This window comes from Aethalodelphis obliquidens, unplaced genomic scaffold (assembly GCF_003676395.1).
Source record: "Aethalodelphis obliquidens isolate GAN/ISIS:26980383/991018 unplaced genomic scaffold, ASM367639v1 scaffold100, whole genome shotgun sequence".
Lineage (NCBI taxonomy): Eukaryota > Metazoa > Chordata > Mammalia > Artiodactyla > Delphinidae > Aethalodelphis > Aethalodelphis obliquidens.
The window spans coordinates 1504494-1526813 of NW_020838044.1; the positions used below are offsets into that span (position 1 = coordinate 1504494).

Below are 22320 nucleotides of genomic sequence, written 5' to 3' on the forward strand. Positions count from 1 at the left end.
TAAAATTTGGTATATCATATAGTACACTTGAGTGTGCGTGTTGCTTATCACAATTTTTTTAAATTAAAATACACTGGACAGGGACTTCCCTGGTGGTCCAGTGGGTAAGACTCCGCGCTCCCAATGCAGGGGGGCCAGATTGGATCTCTGGTCGGGGAACTAGATCCGCATGCGTGCTGCAACTGAGAGTCAGCATGCTGCAACTAAGAAAGTCCGCAGGCCATAGCTAAAAGATCCCGCATGCCACAACTAAGACCCAGAGCAACCAAAATAAATAAATATTTTTTTAAAAAATACACCTGACATAAAATTTACCATCTTAACCATTTTTAAGTGTACAGATGTGTCATTAAGTACATTCATACTTGTGCAACCATCACCACCATCCATCTCCATGAATCTTTTCGTCCTGCAAAACTGAAACTCTGTACACCTTAAACAGTTCATTTCCTCCCCAGCCACCTGCAATCACCAAAGATACTCTATAACTTCGTATCTCTATAACTCTGACTGCTCTAGGGTACCTCATACAAGTGGAATCATACAATATTTGTCTTTTTGTGATTGGCTTATTTCACTTAACATAATATCCTCAAGGATCATCCATGTTGTAACATATATCAAAATTTCCTTCCTTTTTAAAGGCTGAATAATATTCCATTGTATTGTATACCACAGTTTATCCATTTATCTGTTGGACTCCAGTTTCTTGTACATTTTGGCTCTTGTGAGTAATGCTGCTATGAACATCAGTGTACAATATCTTTTTGCGACACTGATTTCAATTCTTTTGAGCATATATACCTAGAAGTGGGATTGCTGGATCAAACGGTAATTCTATTTTTAGCTTTTTGAGGGACCACCATACTGTCTTCCAGAGTGGCTGCACCATTTTTTATTCCCACCAACAATGCACAAGAGTTCCAATTTCTCCACATGCATGCCAACACTTAGTTCTTTTGATAGCGGCCATCCTATTGGGTGTGCAGTGGTTTTCAACTGCATTTCCCTAATGATTAATGATATTAAGTATCTTTTCATGTGCTTATTGGCCATTTGTCTATCTTCTTTGGAGAAATGTCTATTCAAGTCCTTTGCCCATTTTTTAATCAGACTTTTTTTTTTGGTGGTTGTTGAGCTGTAGGAGTTCTTTATATATTCTGGATATTAATCCTTTATCAGACATGATTTGCAAGTATTTTCTCTGATTTCATGGGTTGCCCTTTCACTGTTATGTCCTTTGGCTTATCACAATTTTTAAAAAATAATTAAACATTAAAAAAATGAAATTTGGGGAATTCCCAGGCTGTCCAGTGGTTAGGACTTGGCATTTTCACTGCCGTGGCCTGGGTTCAATCCTTGGTCAGGGAACTAAGATCCTGAAAGCTGAGCAGCATGGCCAAAAAAATTAAAAATAATTTTTTTTTTAAAAGTGAAATTTGAATCAGACCTCTGAAGCTTCTGCCAGGGAGAAGTCAGGAACTTCTACACCACCCTCCCATCCCCAGTCTCCTTCCCTGAACCCCCAACAGAGGATTCAGAGACTATAGATACTTCAGTTCTCGTATTTTCTCTTTCACATGAACCTCCAAGAATCTATTCACCTCCATGCAGAAGACAGTGTGGAGGCACAGGAAAAAGGACATATGTAACCAGACAGTTACTGAAATAAGTAAGATAATTTCTAGTGCTTATATCTAATGCACTGCAAAGTACAAACACCCAACATATGGGAGGATCTTAAAGTTTTCTCCTTGACAGTGATGGAGGTAGAATACATAATTTTATGAACACTTTTTACCATGAAGTTGATCTGGTCTACATCAAGAAATTGCCCTTTTTTTCTAGTTTTAAATTAACACTAATGGCCTGCTATAATATCTAAAATGTGTAAAACTAAGTATGAAAGTAAACTAAAGGAGACTGTGGCCTGATTTTAGCAGAATTCCCTTCTGCATGCCTGAGAGGTAGGAAAATTGTACTGCTGAATATCCACAAGCTAATCGTATTTTATTTCTAAAGTACTCAATTCAATGTATTTGTAGTCAAAGTTAGAATTTATATATTTTGCCCAGCTTTTATTAATTAACTTTTACAATATGTTCAGTATATATAGTCCTCTAGATAGTGAATAAAAGAGAAGACACACAAAAGTAAGACAGTTGCGAAGGATTGAAAAGTAAGTTACTATGAGAAATTTAAAAAGAAACTTGTGATTGTGGGGTTCATCCACTGGACCACACTACTGCCAAGTAAACTGGAAAAAACAACACTCTAAACTGAAAACCACAGACACTGAGGAACAGGAATAATTTAAGGTGTCAAGAGGTCTTTATTGAAATAATAGCACAGTTACACTTCTAATACCCTTTCCACTTGTATACAATAGATTAAAAATGCTTGCTACATACAGTGCACAGACAGTTCAATAATTAGAATCAACTCAACTGCATTTGAAATAAATAAAATAGGCTATTTAATAATTTAAAGTAAAATTACTGTACAATATGAAAATAAAGATACATAAATGTTAGGATCTACAATACCATAGAAATAAAATCATTATTCTGCATTACACAAAACAGTGCAAGAAAAGAATCCAAATAAGCTTTTGGAGTGCAAAGTTTAAATTTTCCATTTTAAATTATCATGCAGACATAGCATTTCAAGCCATGCTATAGTCTATGGCAAATTTTTTAATTTTGAAAAGGAAAAATGCTAGCCGGTAAATTTACTGTACCATCAAGTGTTGCATCACATAACGCTGCTGCTCTGCCTACAGTACAGTTTAGAAGGGAGGTATCTTGTTGCACCCAAAAAAATGGAAATTAACAAGTTTATGAAGCAAACACATTTACCTTTTAAGCCTGAAACAAAATAATGTGACAAAAGAGTAATTCTATCCCTGGGTTTAAGAAAAAAGAAAAGGCCTATACCACATAATGAACTAAGAAGTAGTTTTCCACCCATTTTTAAACTCCATAGTGATCCTTAGTTAAAACAACAATGTAACTCTGGGGAGACATATAAAATTCTGATCTCTAGCTGACAAGTGATACAATATCATGGGATTGTGAGAAAAGCAAAAGTAATTTCTGAATATCTATGTTTAATCTGTGTAGAACTTGGTTGCATTACATGTAATAATACGCTTAAAGTATAGTTCAGTTTCAATGTGTATATAAAACTGTCATTTAGGCGAAGACCAAGGAATGCATTTAATACTAAACTGTAAACACATCGGCCACCTTGACTTAGAGTGCACACTGACAACATAAGAGCTCTTCCGCAGACTTTGGCAACAAGACTACGTACAGCAGGTCACAGCAGCACGAGCTCACATGGAAGACTGAAAGCACTGCAGAATAACACCACCCAACAGCTCCTATCACAGGGATACGTGGTAATAAGGGGCCTCCTTGTGCTAAGCCACCTTCCAGGTCAGTCCATGTTCTTCAAATTTGTAATGTTCACAACTCAGTAGTCTTAAGTCTGTGCCCTCACTGCATAGACTGACATTGGCTGTACTCTATCCACTGTATGTCCAGAGGGTTACAGTTCTGTCTGCAGAGGACGACAGGAAGGAAAGATCCTGGGTGTGCCACCTGCACTGAATGACTTTGTCCTTGTGTTCCCCCACCACCATGATAGGAAGCTGTTTAGTGAGGTCTCCTAAATTAAAGAAAAGAGATTTGACTTACAGTACAAAATATGTATAGATTTCATAGACTTCCTATTACTTTAAGACATTACAGTATGTAAAAGCCTAATACATTAATATAGTACATTGAAAAGTTTAAACAGTTTAAATTACTGAAGACCTAATTATGTGAGCAGTATTTGGTAACATATACACAGCAACATGACACGGCTGCCACTCTCTCCTTGAAACTCTCTCCCCTTGATATCCCCCTGACTTCAGTGCCACCACACCTCAGCCTTCTTTGATGTTTGTCCTCTTCTTCCCGAGTTAAAGTTTGGTGAATCCCAATAGTCAGCCTTCAAATTTCTTGTTCCCTTTATACCTCATCTCCTGTGAAATTTCACCTAGTACCATACTACCGCAGCCATTTATATACTTAAGATTCATGCGCATTTCATCTCCAACCTTGACTTCTCACCTGAGCTCGACTAGTAGACAAACAACTATTTGACATTTCACTTGACTGCCTTGACAGTCAACTTAAGTATAACTTGTTTGAAACAAACTCTTGATTTTCTTGCCTAAACCTGTTCCTCTCCCTACCTGTCTTCCTCATCTCAATGGTACCATCTGCTTGCTCATGCCAAAAACCTAGGAATCAGCACTGATTCCTTTTTCCCTCACTCCCCAAACTTAACAGAAACAAACTAAAATACATCAGTAATTCAGTCACTTCTTACTACCTCTGCCTTTACAACCCTAGTCCAAGCCACCATCATCTTCCACCTGAATTGGTCCAATTGCCTCCTCGCAGATATTTATACTTTCACACTCTCCCTATAATTCAAAATTATTTTTTAAATTTACAGACCATATCACTCCCTATTTTAAATCTTCCGAAGGATTCCTATTATGCTTTTTTAAATGCCTACAAAACCCTGCCTCTGATTTATTCTCCCGCCTCTCTCTCCCTCGGTTCACGAAGTTCCAGCCATACTGGTTTCTTGCAGTGTCATGAGCAAGCCAAATCCATGCCTGCCTCAGCACCTTGACCATGCTATGGTCTGTTCCTAGGGTCCTGGCACAGCTTGTTCTTCTCACCAGGTCTCTGTGCAAATGGCACCTCCCTGGTGAGACCTGCTCTAGCCTGTCCAGCACAGTCTTCCCCTAGCCACCCTGTCACTCTCTCCTGCCTTGCTAATCGTTTAACAGCACTTGCCAATACCTAAAATTACACTGTTTACTGGTTTGGTTTTTACTGACCTCTAAAATATAAGCTCCATCAGGAAGAAAGTTACCTGTCTCATTCATCTCTCTGTCCCTAGTTGGTACACAGTAAATATTTGCTTAATGTATGTTTAAAAACAAAACTAGATACTGAAGATATAATTATACAGATTATACACTACGTTATTTTAAAGTAGCAGCAGGAGTATTGATATATAAATGTATATTTTAACACCTACCATCACTGAACTCAAAATGACTCAGTATAAAAAATGTTGATTCTTTTAAATATTTTAAAAACTATTTAACAATAAGACTATTCACTCAATTTAATAATTTGTTACAATTCTTCTCAATACATTTACCAAGTAATTTGCTCAGCAGAAGCTATAAAACTAAAAGTTGAAAATGTTGTATAGTCAATCACACTAGATTAACATAAAAGAAAGATTCCAAATAGAATAGGAAAGACTAAAAAAAAGGAAAGAGGTCAATTTCCATCACCTTGTAGGTCTGTCACCTTTATTTTCATATCATAGGATCCTGTTAGCAAGTAGTGAGCTCCAGGAGAGAATCGAACAGAGCGAACATCACTGGAATGAGGGTGGTAACTTTGTACCATTCTTCCTCCTCTTATGTCATATAACATGCAGCTGGAATCTTCTTGTCCTGTGGCTAAGAGACGGCCACTGGGATCTACAGCTACAGATGCCACTGCACTGCCTGTAGAGCAGGAGGAATGGAAGGTTCGATATGCAAAAATCAATATAGCTAAACTACAACAGCTACTTATGTTCACTGAACCATACACTAAAGATTTAATGTAGCTTATCAATACTGTTCAGTTATGGAAAAATCCAAACTGTCAACCAATAAATACTTGTATCCTTTTTTTAGAGGATATATGAAGCAAGATTCTGTGAGAAATGAGAAAGCTCCTTTTTTTTTGTCCTTTGGGAGAACCCCCTGGAGCAGCATTACCTATAGTGCAATAGACGAGCCACTTTTCCTAATGCAGTGTTTTCACTACTGGGTAAGTGTCCAGAAATTCTCCCATACCCAGCTCAGAGTCTAGTTGGGGGAACAAAAGATTAAATGACAAAATATGTTTTAGGACACAGTGTGGGAAATATCTCTAAGCAACACATGATTAACCGCCAACAGGAACTGAACAAAAACTAAGCTCTGAGTCTACAGGTTGGACCCTTGACTCTAGGCCACGGAATAATGCCTCCATGGGGGTGCAAACTGGTTCTCAGAGGACAAAAAAATCCTAAATATTAACAATGGTTTGTAACCCTTCAAAGTTCAGCCCTACCAAACCAAAATCTCATTCCTTAGTATTAATGTATTAATTAGCAATAATGAAAATAAGGTTGAGAGCACTACTCTAGACCAAAGTGGCCTGCGAAAACTTAACAGAAAAAAGGGACATAAGTTAGATCTTGAAGAATAGTAAACAGCATAAATAAGAGAGAATGTGTTTACATGTATTACACATATATGTAATTAGAAATAATCTTTGCTTGAATTTTTGATAGAGAAACGAAGAGTCTATCAGGAGGAATTACATGAGAAAATGTTTAAAGGAAAGGAATAAAAATGTTTAAGGATAGGTAGCTTAGTTTGACTGCAGTTTCTTGCTTTCACAAGTTAACATAAAAGGTAGCTTGTAGCTGAGACCTAAGAGCAGGTTAGGACCAGACCGTCAAGCATCTTGAAAGCCAAACTGCAGAGTGTGAGCTTGTTCCTATACACAGCCCAACATCACTGCAGGTTTCTAAGCAAGAGGTTTACATGATCCAAGGAGTGCTCTGGGAAGATTAATCTATGTGAAAATGTGTATCAAATTAAAATGGACAGACTATAGAAGGGAAACCACTGGAAGACAAGATAGAACAGTAGAATAATGAGAGAATAAGGGCCTGAATGATGACATGTAGACAGATTTCAGGAAAAAATTGAATAAAGAATCAACAGTCTTGTCAACTAACTGCCTGGATGGGGGCAAAAAAAAGAAGTGAAAAATGAGCCCCAGATTTCAAATCTATGTGCACAAGGAAATAAGAGAACCATTATCAAACACAGAGAAAATGGGAATAAGAGCAGATTTCCAAGGGAATATAATGAGCTTAGCTTTACAAGTGCAAAGTTTATGGTGCCAACAGAATTCTAGGTTCATTTATTCAACAAAGTTATTAGATCACTACTCCCTTGGGCCAGGCACTATGGTAGATGTTAAATCTACTCTGAGAAATAAAACAGATATGACTGCTGCCTTTGTGAAACTTAAAATCTACTGAAGGAAACCAGCAATAAACACACAAATATATAACTTTAAATAGTGATGAGAAGTATAAAGGAGAAAAACAAGTTCGAAGATAGAAAATAATGGTAAGGTCCCAATTAAGGCAAAGAAGACCTTTCTGGCAACGTGCTAGTAAAGCTAAGACCAAACATGAGAGGACCTGACCATGAGCAGACAAGTGGAAGAACATATCTGGTTTGATTCAAAGTATAGAAGATCCATGAAAGTTGAGAGAACAGCTAAAGCATTACAGAAAAAACAAAAAAATTAAGAATATAAGACAGGTCTTTTCACTTGGAATAGCACCACAGAACTGCTATTAAAAACTACAAAGGCAGGGCTTCCCTGGTGGGGCAGTGGTTGAGAGTCCGCCTGCCGATGCAGGGGACACGGGTTCGTGCCCCGGTCCGGGAAGATCCCACATGCCGCAGAGCGGCTGGGCCCGTGAGCCATGGCCGCTAAGCCTGCGTGTCCAGAGCTGTGCTCCGCAACAGGAGAGGCCACAACAGTGAGACGCCCGCATACCTCAAAAAAAAAAAAAACAAAAACTACAAAGACCGAAAAGGGACTCTAAAATAAAGACAATGGCAGAATACTGTCACTTTTAGATACCAGTATTTTAAAAGGTGATATAACACAAAGAGCAGTAGCCTCAGTTTACACGGAGCAATCCATGTTAAATTAAAAAAAGCAAGGTACATGTCATATGCTACCATTTGTGTCTGTGTATATGTGTGTTTAAAGGAGAAGGGAGATTATGATATACAAACTTTTTGCTTATATACTTACAGAATATTCCTAGAAGAATAAATAAAAAAATGGTCCCTTAGGGAAAGACACCAAGAAACAGGAGTGGGAAGAAAATGTTTTACACCCTTTTGCTCAATTTTTGTCATGTGTATGCAATTAAAACATGTTTTTTTTTAAAAGGTCTGAGTTCTAAAACGACCCTGCTAACAGAATAATTAGCGCATGATACTTAATCTCCTCGGGCCTTGGTTTCCTTAGCTGAATATTATTTTTACAAATAAACTAACAGATGAAAACATTTTGTAAGAATTTAAGGTAATCAATAAAATGCCAAGTAGTTAGTTTCTATGGTTCCTATTTTTTTTTAACATGTTTTGCAGGGGAGAAGAAGTGAGTGCAATCTATAAAGTTTCTTTCTCATATAAATTTATTTAAATTCCCAAAAAACCTACCAGTTCCATGGAATGTTGTGCCAACAACGCGAACACAGCTTGGTACACGGAGATCCCAGAACCTAACAGTCTTATCTTGGGAACCAGACGCAATCATCCAGCCACTCCAAGTGTAAAGCGCTAAAATATGCCCTAAAAGATCATATAATCAGTTATTACCATGGAACAGTATTTTTCTAAAACACATTCAAAGCTAAGTATTCCTTACTGTTGAGCACATCTAATCTAGTTAATCAAATATACTGTGTGGCAGGGATTTTCCATATATATCAAATATACTGGCAATTTTCAAAAAATTAAATTCAGTAAAAGGCACATCAAAACCATGCTGTATAAACTTAACCTTTTTTGGTGAGTCAAATATTTCAGGACATCATAATTAGTACTGAAAAAAATATTATCATTTGAAATTAGGGCAAATTTTCCAAAGAGGAAGCACAGGATTGTGGGATTAGATCACCAGTTTTGGAAGGGACAGACCTGTTCTGCCATGTTTGGCAGTAAGATAATGAGCAGGTCATTTTGCCTTTTCAAGTTTTGCCTTTTCCATGTGTAAAATGGAGGTAGAACTTCTGGCCTTATAAGGTTGTTGTGAGGATTAAATTAAGGAATTATGTGTATAAGTAAAGGAAAATGTTAGCTATCATTACTGTGTTGTTATCCAAAGTTCACAATTTAGATTTTTGAAATAAAAATTTCCTGTCCTAAAGAAATCCCTTTTGATGCAATATACCCCCATTAATGAAAATGCATAGGGGGAAAAAGCATGGGATGAACAAAAAGAAGAGTAGCATCTGAGACTGATATCACATACCGGTATGCCCACTCAGAGCATGGAGGCCCTGTCCTCTTTGACAATCGGTTGTATAAATGTTACAATCCCCTGCTCCAGCACTTATCAAAATAGCTCCACCACTTTCTGGGCCTTCCATAAATGCCAAGTCTCTAATTGTCCCATCATGCATACTAAATTCCAGATCCGGTCCTGAAACAGCAATAAGAATTTTAAAAAAAGACGCTGCTCAACTTACTGTGATAATTTGAGATTGCTAAAATGCCTCCAAACTGACCAAGAGTAGTAGAACAGTAGAATGGTATGGTTTATATTTTCATTTTGGAATTGATATAATAATCAATTTCACTTTACTGAGTAAAAAAAGTCAAGAAATCAAAATACCGACTAGGTTATCATCATCACTAAAACAGAGCTATATGCAGAGTTACCTTCTTGGCTTTTATCCCAAAGAAAATAAAGAAAAAACAGATACTCTCTGGAAAATATTCACTAATACAATTCTGGAAGTTATATAAAAGTTATTTTTCTGATGACAATAATTTTCTGAGGATTAGACACCACCTGGCCACCTTGTAAGAACTGATTAAAAAAGAATAATGCCGGGCTTCCCTGGTGGCGCAGTGGTTGAGAGTCCGCCTACCAATGCAGGGGACACGGGTTCATGTCCCGGTGCGGGAGGATCCCACATGCCACGGAGCGGCTGGGCCCGTGATCCATGGCCGCTGAGCCAGTGCGTCCGGAGCCTGTGCTCCACAACGGGAGAGGACACATCGGTGAGAGGCCCGCGTACCACAAAAAAGAAAAGAATAATGCCTCATGAACACAAGCAATTAGAATGTAAAAGAATTCTTAATGGTATATTCTTAGATTTTACTAAAAACAGTACAGAGCTATATCAGAGACACACATGGGGAAACATAAAGAACACACTGGCAAGCTACTGCTTGCATACTCGGCCCCTACCTGTTGCATTACAAGTCTCTGCATTGAAGGGCAGCACTTTGACGTATTTGTCATTTGATCCTGTCGCTAATAACTGTCCACAAGGACTCCAGGCTACACAGTAAATGGATCCTTTGTGATGCTTATTCCTTTTAAAACGCACCACTGGCTGCTTAGGGATGTCATGTGCACTAGAAAGAAAAATCGCAAAAAGATATTTCAATTTCTTGCTTACTAAGGTTAATGAATGTGAAGTGAATATGAAGTTCTGCGTTATGGTTGTTCTTGAGGGAGGGAGCAAAAAAAGTATCAGACAATATGTTAACAACAATTTTCAAACTCTTAGACAAAATAAATTTAAAGCATATTTATAATCCAAAAGTAAAATTATTAACCATTATTATACTAATCTTAAGTCTTATTTCAGACCACATAGGGAAGAGGATATTTAAGTCTTCATTTCACATATTTTCATATATTTTTAAATTCCCAAAAGAATTTTAAAAAGAGCTGATGATGCTTCTAATTCAAAAAGTTCAATAAACATTTATTAAACATATAATATGAGCAATTGCCTGGGGCTAGGGGAAGGCAAAGGATAAAGAAAAGGACAGAGAAAAAATAAAAGTGGCAAGAGATCTGTCCTGAGTTTAGTATCTGGCAGGGGTAGATGTTTCATGACTACCCACATACAGTAAAGCAAGTATAAATATTATAGTCCAATACAAGGTACTAGGCCTTAAAGGACAGGGAGAATTATTACAGAAAGAGATGAAGGCAGGAAGACTGCTTCAGTGAAGATAAAATATAGTGGGGAGACCAGCCCAGTATGCAGCATGGGAAAAAGTTTGTGGGACTGGCGGGGAGAAGCCTGGGGCATTCCAGATACTGAGTGGGACAGACATGATGGGTGAGGAGCAGCAAGCACAGCTGGGGAAGGTCCCAAATGCCATGCTCCTCTATAGCTTGGCCTTTAATGGGAGTCTAACACTGGTTTAGTGGAGTAGTATCATCTTATCTGTACTTTAAAACATAGACTATATTAAGATACTATAGGTATAATGATAACATCAAGTCTATGTAAGAAAATGTACATGTTTTTGGAGATTTATCCTAAAGGGTGAAATGACATATCTAGGATTAAAATACCTTAAAATACTTTAGTAAACAAAAAGGATGTAGAAATGTGACAAAAATCTTGACAAATGCATTTCAGTGTACTAATCTCTACTTCTGTGTATGCTTAAAATTTTCATAATTAAGAAATTTTTAAAAAACAATAATATTGATAAATCTTCAACACTTACAACGTGCTTAATAGTGATAGAGAAAATAAATCAGATCAAGATTCTCTTTTCAGCTGCACATCCAGTTCATTGCCAGGGCCAACCAATTCTTTCTTTAAATGGATTTTACCTCCATCCATTTTCCACTGCCATCACACTGGCCATTGACAACAGCCTCCTACCTTTCTCCTAGCATCTAATCTTATTGCCATCTGACCCAGAGTTTACATCACAATACTGTTCTGCTGAAAACTTTCAGCAGCTTCCCACTGCACTCACCATAAAATCCAAAATGGATACAAAACTGCATGATTTAGTTCACATCTATCTCCGTAGCCTCATCACACTACCGCTCACAATACACCAGCCGATCTGAACTTGTTTTGGTTCCTTAAAAAGCCAAGCTCTTTCTCACTTCATGTTCCCTCTAATTACTATCTTATCCCTTCTCTTCACATGGCTAGGTTCTACTCATCCTCAGATCTCAGCTTTAACACATCTTCTTCAAAGAGGTCCTACTCTGACTCCCCAGTTCCCTCATCTCCCATTTTACTATGCTACAGCACCTTGTACTTTCTCTTCATAGCACCTACCACAATGTATAATTACATTTATTAGTGTGCCTATCTCCATAATATCCATCTTCGCCACTAAGACAGAAGTTCCATAGGTCAATGAACATGTTTGTTTTACTCACAACTATCCCCAAAGCCTAGCACATAGAAGGAGCTCAAAATATATTTGTTAAATAAATGAATTTATTTTCATAAAAATCAGTTTCTTCAAGGGAGTCTATGAAACATCTGTGCCAGCATGAGAAATACAAAAGAGGAAAGTCAATTTAAGATCAGATTAACCTTAAATACATAAAGTCTTTGGCTCTGCCTACATAATTGTTTTTCTTTTCCACGCCCTGATCTGGAATTCTGCCTATTCTCTCTCATATAATCCTACTTAACTAACACAATGAGCATCAATAAATTATATTACTATCATCTAACATGATCCCTATTCCCCTTCCCAACCTTTAAATGCTACTGCAGTCCAAAAGCCTAAATTTCTAGTTTCAGATAAGAGATATACCAAAAAATGCAAATAAATAAATAATCTCGCCCCTCTGTTCTCCAAACCGGGGTTATAATAAAAAAGCCTAAGGGTTGTAAAAAGTTTCCAAAACATATTATGACATGTACTGCTTTTTATTTTTAAATTTTTAAAGATGTGTAGCTTGTTTTATTTGAGTGTTTTTGTCTACTGGTATGAAAACTATTCCATTTGTGGCCATTTCTCTAACCACAAAATCTACCAAATAGTTCTTGATCTTTATAATGCCTATTTATTTTGATAGTAAAAGCCTTGACAAATAAATTGACAAAAAGAGTTCAAATTCGGTTTTCTGTGAGATTATATCTAAGGTATATGCTTTCTCAGTAACTTTAAAGAATTAGTTGTACACCTAATACATAAGGTCATGTGCCTGGTTTTTTGCGACATATGCCTTTAAAGATATATCTCTTATTTTCAAATCCCATAATCTGTTAAAACAAGAGACTAAAATCAAAATTAGGTTGACCGAATGAAAATTGAATCTTTCTAGGTCAAAATGGTCAAATATCAGCAATTTCATATAGTTCAACCTAATACTTCTTTGAAGTTATTAGTATAAGACATTTTAAATTTTCTCCAAGTCTATAACCAGCAATACTTTGTCTTTATGTAATTAAGCTAGAAGGATCTTGCAGATTTTTTAAAAAATTAACAAAAACCATGTAAATAAAGACAACTAGACTATTGAGTGAACAATGGCCTAATCAAAAACATTTTATGAAAAACAACTTATAAAGTTAATCGATGATTCTTATGTATAGTTCCTAAGTATTGAAAACGAAAATGTAAAAGCTTAATAAAAGGAAAAGAAATAAAAATTAAACACTACTGAATGTCAATTCTTAAAAAAGGGACCATATAGCTAAATTAAAAACTAAAGTAAGAATGGCACAATAAATCATCTATCCTTACCTTGGATCAATTACTTCTGGATAGGCACATACTCTCAGAGTTTTTGAATTTGAACCAACAGCATATAGACCACCACCTGGATGAAAAGCCACTGCTCTAACAGCTTGTGTGTCTTCTAGGGTATTAATACAAACAAACTGCTTTTTTGTTTTGTCATCCTATGGAAAGAATGAATATGAAAGTCATTCTATAAAAAAATGAATTTGAAAGAATTTGTCTTTATCTCATTTTAAATTCATCTGAACTGTATTATTCACTTCATCACTTTAATGTTCATAATCTACAATCATACATTCTTTTGAATGGCAAATCCAAATTAAGCCCAATTTTTCTATTTTTGCTACTCATTGCTAAACTAAGCTCACATAGATCACAGACATTCAAGTTTTTCTTCGTTTACTATGACAAAATATAAGAATATGCATTCCCATATTAAGTTCTCTTTAACTGTCAAGGAAAAAAATAGCCCACATGTATAGTTCCTACAAAAACAGAAAACTGTTCATGTTTCTAAAAGTAGGAAATATAAAACACTATTATTTAATCATTTTAGGGTTAAAAAAAAAGTTTGCCATTATCTCCAGCAATGAATACTTTAATATTTCAAACTCAAATTGTAAAATACCCTTTTAAAACTGTAAAAATGATTTTAATCAGAAAATTTAATTTCAGCCTCATTTCTATTTTAAACTGTCAACCTGTCTGTCCACAGCCCTCTTCTGAGGAAGGCAAGTTGAAACAGCTCTGTATAAAAGCTTTGGTGACTGCTATTATTGGTATCATTTGAAACCACCCTGCTACCCTGACCAGGACTGGACCCTGGACCTGGAACAGAGCCCTCCAGGCTGGGTGTGGTGCACACAAATTCTCTTTGTGTAGGTACTTGACATTCATACGTTCCAAAGGCAAATCACTTCAGCTCTGGTTGTATGCTGAGAGCTCTAGAATCCATAGTGATTATTATATCAATGAAGAGACTATACATCTCCCTACCCAAACTTTTATGTATTCAGCAATACATCCTCATGGGGGAGTAGGAGTTAAAGCTAATATATTACAATCTGTCTTACGTAACTGAATTGAATTCTTGTATTATTCATATCAATTTATTTGACTAGAAATACTACATTTTCCATTAATCCATATACAAGAAAGGTGACTATTTACCAAATGAATAGCATGGGTAGATAAGAGAAAAATGGAGGGGAATGACTAATTGATTAAATGGCCAATAGCACATTAATAATAATTACTAAGGGTTGCTTTACAGCAGAAGTGGCAGAGCCAAAATTAACTTTACCTGCTCTTCTCCAGTGTATTTAAATTTTTTTTTAATTTGTTGCCATTGAAAAAATAGATTTCACATAAAAATCTAACTTTCTAGCTTTTCTTGAAAATCAAAAGAACTAGCAACACTAGGCCAGCATATTTCTTTGTGCAAGGGACAAATATTCCTATGTACTTATCACAAAAATAGTCAACTTTATTCATTTATGTTACCTGTTTGGCCCCATAAGCATCTGAAATAATTATTGTTTATGGGGTTAAAATTTGAACTAGAGAAAATAAGATAGAGTGAAGGTGTATACTGGTTAGAGAAGGATATCGGGTTCCAAAGCAAAAAACAAATGCATTGATGAGAAGCCCAAAGGAGTAAAGATATAATAATACCTTAACTAATTAACCACAGGGTTCAGAGAGTAGTGACACAGCCCTAACTCATGCGCCAAGATCACCACTGGACAATTAATATGAATACTCTCAAAATGTGATTTCTCAGGCAACCCCTTCACTTCACTCAGTGAAAGCTCAACTACCCTGAGGTAACTACCAGCATTAACAATAATGACTATTTCTAAAGGTTGTTCTTTCTTTAAGTTGAGAATTCCTTGACAAAATTTGCAAGTAAATATAAAAATAATGAACCTTCCTTCCCCTAAGTATTACCTCTTCCCCTCTTGATCTTGACAGATTCCCTGAAGAATCTCCAAGAGGTGGCTTAATGACCGAATGTTCTGATGAGCTGTGTGAATAGAAATTCAAGTACAGTTTACTCTGAATATCAAAACAGAAACTAACTTGTCCTTTCAATCTCTAATATTTATTTTTTTGGCAAATGACACCCACTGACTCCAGTCATAGTTACTCTCTGGAGTCATTTATTAAGAGGCTCTGGACTCATAACACAAAGCATAGTTAGTTGTAAGGAAGGAATGAGAAGCCATTCTAGAAAAGAGATTAAGTCAAAGTCCACAAATTTTATAGTCAGATGTCAACTACCTTTTCCCTGCTTAGTTCCAGAATCCTGGTTGCTATGCTTAAATACTAACCCAGGCAGGAACCTGGATTGCTCTTTAGAAAAATTATCTGGACCATGAAAAAAGACTAACAGAAACTTGACAGTTCAGGGTCCCACAATAAAACAATGTTTCCATTTAATCACTTTTTGGTGAGGCCAACAGGTAAACACATGCATCCATACATGTGGCCCTTCCTTCCAATCAGCTTTTTTAAAAAATGCCTCACTCCCAATAGTCAAATGCTTGAAGAAAGCCTCCTAAATAAAAACCAGAGACTAGAGTCTTCCCTGGTGGTGCAGTGGTTAGGACTCCATGCTTCCACCGCGGGGGCACTGGTTCCAACCCTGGTCAGGGAACTACGATCCTGCAAACCCTGAAATGCAGCCAAAAACAAAACAAAACAAAACAAAAAAAACGAAGAGTAAAATAAACAAGAAAGGAATTTGGAAGAAGGAAGACAATTAAGGAAACAAAAACTACAAAAATATAATTAAAATCCTAAGAAATATAAGGGGAAATAATGAATCCAGGAAACAAGAAAAATATCTATTAAAAAATATAAGGAAAATTAGAGAATAAGAGCTTAGAAAATAAAAATGATACCAGAAAAAATTAATCAATATAAAATGGAGGTAAGAAAATTGCTACATAAATGTTTTCGATATTCTAGCACTTAAGTTTCCAGCTTAAAAGAGCCCACGAAGTATCCAGCAAAATGAAGTAAAATAGACCTACTCTGATGTGTATCATCATGAAATTTTAGAACATCAGGGAAGACAAAGTCCTAAAAAATCCCAGAGTGGAAAAAGCAGTAGTTCTCATACAAAGGATCATATCACAATGGCATCAGACTTTTCAATATGTATGTTAGCATGTAGCAATGACTCAAACTCTGAGAAATGATTTCCATTCTAGAATTCTATACTCAGCTATACTAACAAGTCAAATATGAAATACTTAGACATGCAAGATCTCAGAAACTTGTACTCTGATGTACCCCTTTTCAGAAAACTACATGAGATCCTAAAACAGGGGATCCAATACAGGGAACAGGCAAAGGAAACTCCCAGGAGAATGGTGAAGGAAAGTCCCAGGACTATCTAGGCCTGAATAAAATGACTTAGAAGCAATGAATATAAAGTGAACCAGGAGTGATCTTGGAGGGGTATCTCCCAGGGGGAAAAAAAAATGGAAAGAGAAAGTACCTAATATTTTTTACTGTAATGAGGAGTTTTATGATTTTACAGTTCTGTCACAGCATCTGCAGATAGTTTAGTACCAAGAAGACTAAGCATGTATACACATACACATGCACACCAAAAATGAGGCAATTACTCCCCCCCATGAAAAACAAAAAAGTTTTGTGAAAGGAAATATATTCATATTATATGACTCAGTTGTAAATAACATTTACATGGCCATAGTAATGTTAACACTGAATACCGATTTAAACAAAAATTGATGTATATTAGAAGAAGGCGTAGACAAAATTAATGTGTTGTGGGTAAGGTATGGTAGCTAAATCTAATTGGCAGGGAATCAAGGGATAATAAAAACAGCAATAGAAGCAGATTATTCAGAAATGTGGAGATACATAGCAAAAGTAACAGCTAACTAGGTTGAAAATGGCAGCCTACTGGAAACAGAAGTCATGGACAAAGATGGGTAAGAGAGGGGATTCTGTTTTGTTTTAAGCCTTGAAGTGCTATTTGTCCTTTTAAACCATGCATGTATATTACTTTGATAAAAATAAAAACCAATTTTAAAATCTGAGTTCTAGTTTGCTGGGTACACAAAACAAGTGTTATAGGAACTGTAATAAAGAAGCAAATATTAAATAAACATATTCTTAAGTATAAAACTAGAGTTTTTGATACTAAATGTATAAAGCTAATTCCTGTAAACATCCAAATGCCAAAAGCAAGTTATGCATTTTAAAACGAACTATTCCCAAAGGTGTTCAATATTATAATAGAGGAAGAAAATGCTCAACTATTCCCATTGCATAAACTAACACTTGTCTACTGATAACAAGATGAAAATTTTTCTCTGACTACTGAAAATATAAATATGCAAGAAGTCTCAATTGCTGTAACTACCAGAGCTGCCAAGACTGTCTTGCTGCAATCATTCCACCATGTCAGAAAACATCTTCTTGTGCCCTGGATGTCTGTGAATTAAAAGCTTATTTGTTGAAAGGTACCAATGGCAAGGGAAAAAACTGGGGAGAAGATAAAGCCTAAAACTGTATGATCTCTGAGTAAGATGGCTTATAAAAAAATCGAATTGCCTTGGTGGTGGTAAGAAAGCAAAAAGAAAAATAGGAGAATAAAGACTATTAAGAGACTCAGAAGTTAGTAGAAGAGAATATAGATAAATGAAGGCAGATCAGAAAAAAAAATTTTGTAGGTAATGAACTGTAAAAACTTTCATTTGTAAGGCTCCAAAGAGAAGTTCAACTTTCCAAGTCTATGTATTAGTATGAAGTTAACATTTCCAGGTCTAACAAAGTAAAGCACTTACATTTGGTTTCCACAAGAGGGTGATTCCTCAAGAAAAGGTGTGTGATTTATTGATCCAGGATTACTAGGAGTGCTTGTGTGAATATCTGAAGCATCATGTGTTAATCTCTGACTAGAGTCTTGGGATGGTGTAGAAAAACTAGTGATGGAAGAATTATTAGATCCATTGCCTTTGTTCCCATTACATTGCTGGTTGAGCGCTGGTACCTCATTACCAAGGCTATCCATTCCAATATTTAATTCACCTAGCTTTTGAATGGACCTATAAAATAAAACAACATAATTATATTAAAATAAAAACTTAGTCATATTCCTAACATATAGAAGACTGAAAATTTGAGAGGGTAAATACATGCACATATAACATATAATATATGACAAGTTTAGTACTAAAAATTACCATCATCAGTTTAAGACATAACCAAGAAACTGAAAGAAGATCCAAATTTTCCTATAGTATATCACTGTAAAGGAGACAGGCATAATGGGTATCACTGATTTTTTTTAAAGCACCTTTTACCATAAAAAAACAGAAAAAAAATCTGTTTCTTCTCCAGTACAACTATGGTTCAATTTTCAACATGAAAATTAATTTCCCAAAATAATAAAAATATCACCACTATCAAATTTCTCACCAACAAAACAAAACAAGCCATTTTCATTTCATCTGTCTAGTAATGTCATATCAACTAAGAAATGGATGACTAGAGCAGGCCATGATGGGACAAAGTCAAGTGGCATCCCTATTATCCACACATTCACTCATTCATTCATTTATTCATTCTACAAAAACTATTTGCCAGGCTCTGATCTAGGCACTAGTGAGATAAAACAGGGAGCAAAACAAGGTGGCCTTGGGGTCTTTCCCTCACCGCAAGTCTCCCTACGTCAGGGTAGCCTGACTCCTTATGCTGGACTCAGGGCTCCAAAGGGCACAGAGGAAGCTGCCAGGCTCTCTTAAGATTTAGACCAGAACTGGAGAATCACTTTCTCCCGCCTAGATTTAGTATGAGAGAGGACTACATAAGGGATGTAACTACCAAGGGGTATTGTGGCTCACTGTATTTTCTAATTTACCTACATTAAACATTAGTGTTCGTGTGTGTGCTTGTGCATGCGTGCATGTGTATGTTTAGGGCTTAAAAAAGACTTTAGAAGAGCAGTTTAATATTATTAAAGGAATTGGCAGCCATTACTAAATATTTATCAGTTAAAATGTTTAACTAGACAGTACTTCTAATCGTCTATGAAACACTAATCCTGTGAAATGCTCCCCATAAAAAAAGATCCTGGGCTTCCCTGGTGGCGCAGTGGTTGAGAGTTCGCCTGCCGATGCAGGGGACGCGGGTTCGTGCCCCGTCCGGGAGGATCCCACATGCCGCGGAGCAGCTGGGCCCGTGAGCCATGGCCGCTGAGCCTGCGCGTCCAGAGCCTGTGCTCCGCAACAGGAGAGGCCACAACAGTGAGAGGCCCGTGTACAGCAAAAAAAAAAAAAAAAGATCCTGAGTCAAATAAATGTGGGAAATGCTAAGTATAAAGAATCTAAAATGCAAATATCATATTGATTTTCTCAAAGTGGGGAGGATGGGGAAGGCCTATAATAAGTGCCAATTATTAGTGCCTATTATAAGTGCCAATTATTAGTAACAGAAACAAAATATCAAGAGGTATAAAGTAGTGATACAGTACTGTTAATAATAATCCTATCATGCTTTAGTTGATTTTTTTCAGTAAGTTCTATTACAGAACATGACTCTTATTTCTCTGCCTCTTTCTATGCCTCTGGGAAGGAAGAAACAAAATTTAATTCTAGAAACTGCTCTGCTGCTAGAATGATTTGGAAGACTAAAACATTAAGGGGAAAAAAGTATATTTTAATTTCTAGATTCTATCTCTATTCAATTTGTCCTTGGTATTAGTCAGGTACTTTAATGTCCTGGTACAGGCTCAGTTATATAAGGTCCAGAAAAAAAGGATTGAACTATTTTTTTTGTTTGTTTTTTTGTGGTACGCGGGCCTCTCACTGTTGCGGCCTCTCCCGTTGCGGAGCACAGGCTCTGGACGCGCAGGCTCAGCGGCCATGGCTCACGGGCCTAGCCGCTCCGCAGCATGTGGGATCTTCCCGGACCGGGGCACGAACCCGTGTCCCCTGCATCGGCAGGTGGACTCTCAACCACTGCGCCACCAGGGAAGCCCTGAACTATTATTTTAAAGAGTTAGAAAACAGAATAGATAAGAAATGGTTAAGACAACAACAGAGGGCTTCCCTGGTGGCACAATGGTTAAGAATCTGCCTACCAATGCAGGGGACACAGGTTCAAGCCCCAGTCCAGGAAGATCCCACATACCGCGGAGCAACTAAGCCCATGCACCACAACTACTGAACTTGCGCTCTAGAGCCCGCAAGCCTCAACTACTGAGTCCTCATGCCACAACTACTGAAGCTCACGTGCCTAGAGCCCATGCTCCACAACAAGAGAAGCCACCGCAATGAGAAGCCCGTGCACCGTAATGAAGAGTAGCCCCCGCTCGCCGCAACTAGAGAAAGCCCGGGCGCAGCAACGAAAACCCAATGCAGCCAAAAAAAAAAAAAAAAAAAAAAGACAGCAACAGAGGATTTATATGAAACTAATTTACGAAAACTTAGGATAAACACCCATTCATATTTATTTATAATAGACCTGGTTATCCTATGGATTTTTATAACATACTTACCTTTAGTACAATTTAAAATTCTAATCTTTAAAGAAATTGAGAACAGTTGTTAAATAATAAATATGCTCTAAACTGAACCTAAATTATAAGAAATAATTTGAATTCTATTTATTATTGTCTTTAAAGGAAGAATAAACCATCTGGAATAGTTTAACTTTTTTTCTGAGAAAGGACGTTTTACTACTACCAGAATCACAGAACCTTGCCACTTCATGTTCTGACTTAATGCTAGGTATCTGCTTTCACTGAAAAATAAAACAGTCAGGAAGTCAAACTGCAACCATGACTTACTGATATGAAGATGACATCCAAGAACTAGAAGTAGCAATTCATCAAATTAGGATAATTCTCATAAGCCACTGACTTGATCAGAGGTGATAATTAAACGACCCTCAAACTGAATGTTCAGAAGCCTACCTAGACTCTATAGATTACCACTAATACAAGTTCCTTGTGTGAAGGTTTGAAGACAGGATCAGTTTCAGGCTCACTGACTTGCGTAACACGCAGAGTGTCAAGCAGATTACTTCCAATATTACTGAACCAAGTAAAGACAGTCCCCACTGCATTGCCATATTATAATCATGATGATAGCCAACATTTATGGCATACCTCCTATATGCTAGAAATTATTCTAAGTAATTTTTTATGTATGCTAATTCAATCTTCCAACAACCTTTGCTCATTTAAATATACATATTCAGGCTTCCCTGGTGGTGCAGTGGTTAGGAATCTGCCTGCCAATGCAGGGGACACGGGTTCAAGCCCTGGTCCAGGAAGATCCCACATGCTGCGGAGCAACTAAGCCCGTGCACCACAACTACTGAGCCTGTGCTCTAGAGACCGCTAGCCACAACTACTGAGCCCATGTGCCACAACTACTGAAGCCCACGCTTCTAGAGCCCATGCTCCGCAACAAGAGAATCCACCACAATGAGAAGCCTGCGCACCGCAATGAAGAGTAACCCCGGCTCGCTGCAATGAAGACCCAACGTGGCCAAAAATTAATTAATTAATTTTTATAAATAAATAAATAAACAAACATTCTGGTTTACTGATTTCTAAAAAAAAAAAGTTACCATATATTTACCTCCTATAGTTAAAAATAACATAAGTTCATACTGTCTTGGCAGAAATTATAAGAAAGAATCATTTTACTATACTGAATTCAATAGAATCTGAGAGTTTAAGCTCTCAAAATAACAATAAAAATAACAGGTAACACTTAATGTAGTGCTTACTCTATGCCAGGTACTTTTTTAAGCACTTTACGTGGATTAACGCGTTTAATCTTCATGGCACCCCTGTGAAATAGATGAGGAAAGAAGCAAATAGAAGGTAGTAACTCCCTCTAGGTCCT

At 36.8% G+C, this 22320-nt stretch overlaps 1 protein-coding gene across 5 annotated transcripts in view; it reads right to left on the minus strand.

The window, feature by feature from the left end:
• Positions 1–2312: 2312 nt before the first annotated feature.
• WDR47 (WD repeat domain 47) overlaps positions 2313–22320 on the minus strand; it is a 58335-nt gene continuing 38327 nt past the window's right edge. For 2 of the 5 annotated variants that reach the window (XM_027096313.1, XM_027096312.1), the window contains exons 8-15: positions 18247–18507; positions 15371–15446; positions 13424–13581; positions 10140–10309; positions 9195–9371; positions 8381–8512; positions 5375–5593; positions 2313–3672 (exon numbers count right to left, since the gene is read on the minus strand). In XM_027096313.1, coding sequence (XP_026952114.1) covers positions 3530–3672; positions 5375–5593; positions 8381–8512; positions 9195–9371; positions 10140–10309; positions 13424–13581; positions 15371–15446; positions 18247–18507 — 1336 coding nt within the window. In that variant the 3' untranslated portion in view covers positions 2313–3529. The remainder of the gene's footprint in view (positions 3673–5374; positions 5594–8380; positions 8513–9194; positions 9372–10139; positions 10310–13423; positions 13582–15370; positions 15447–18246; positions 18508–22320) is intronic. The other 3 variants (XM_027096314.1, XM_027096315.1, XM_027096316.1) reach the window with 3 other exon arrangements.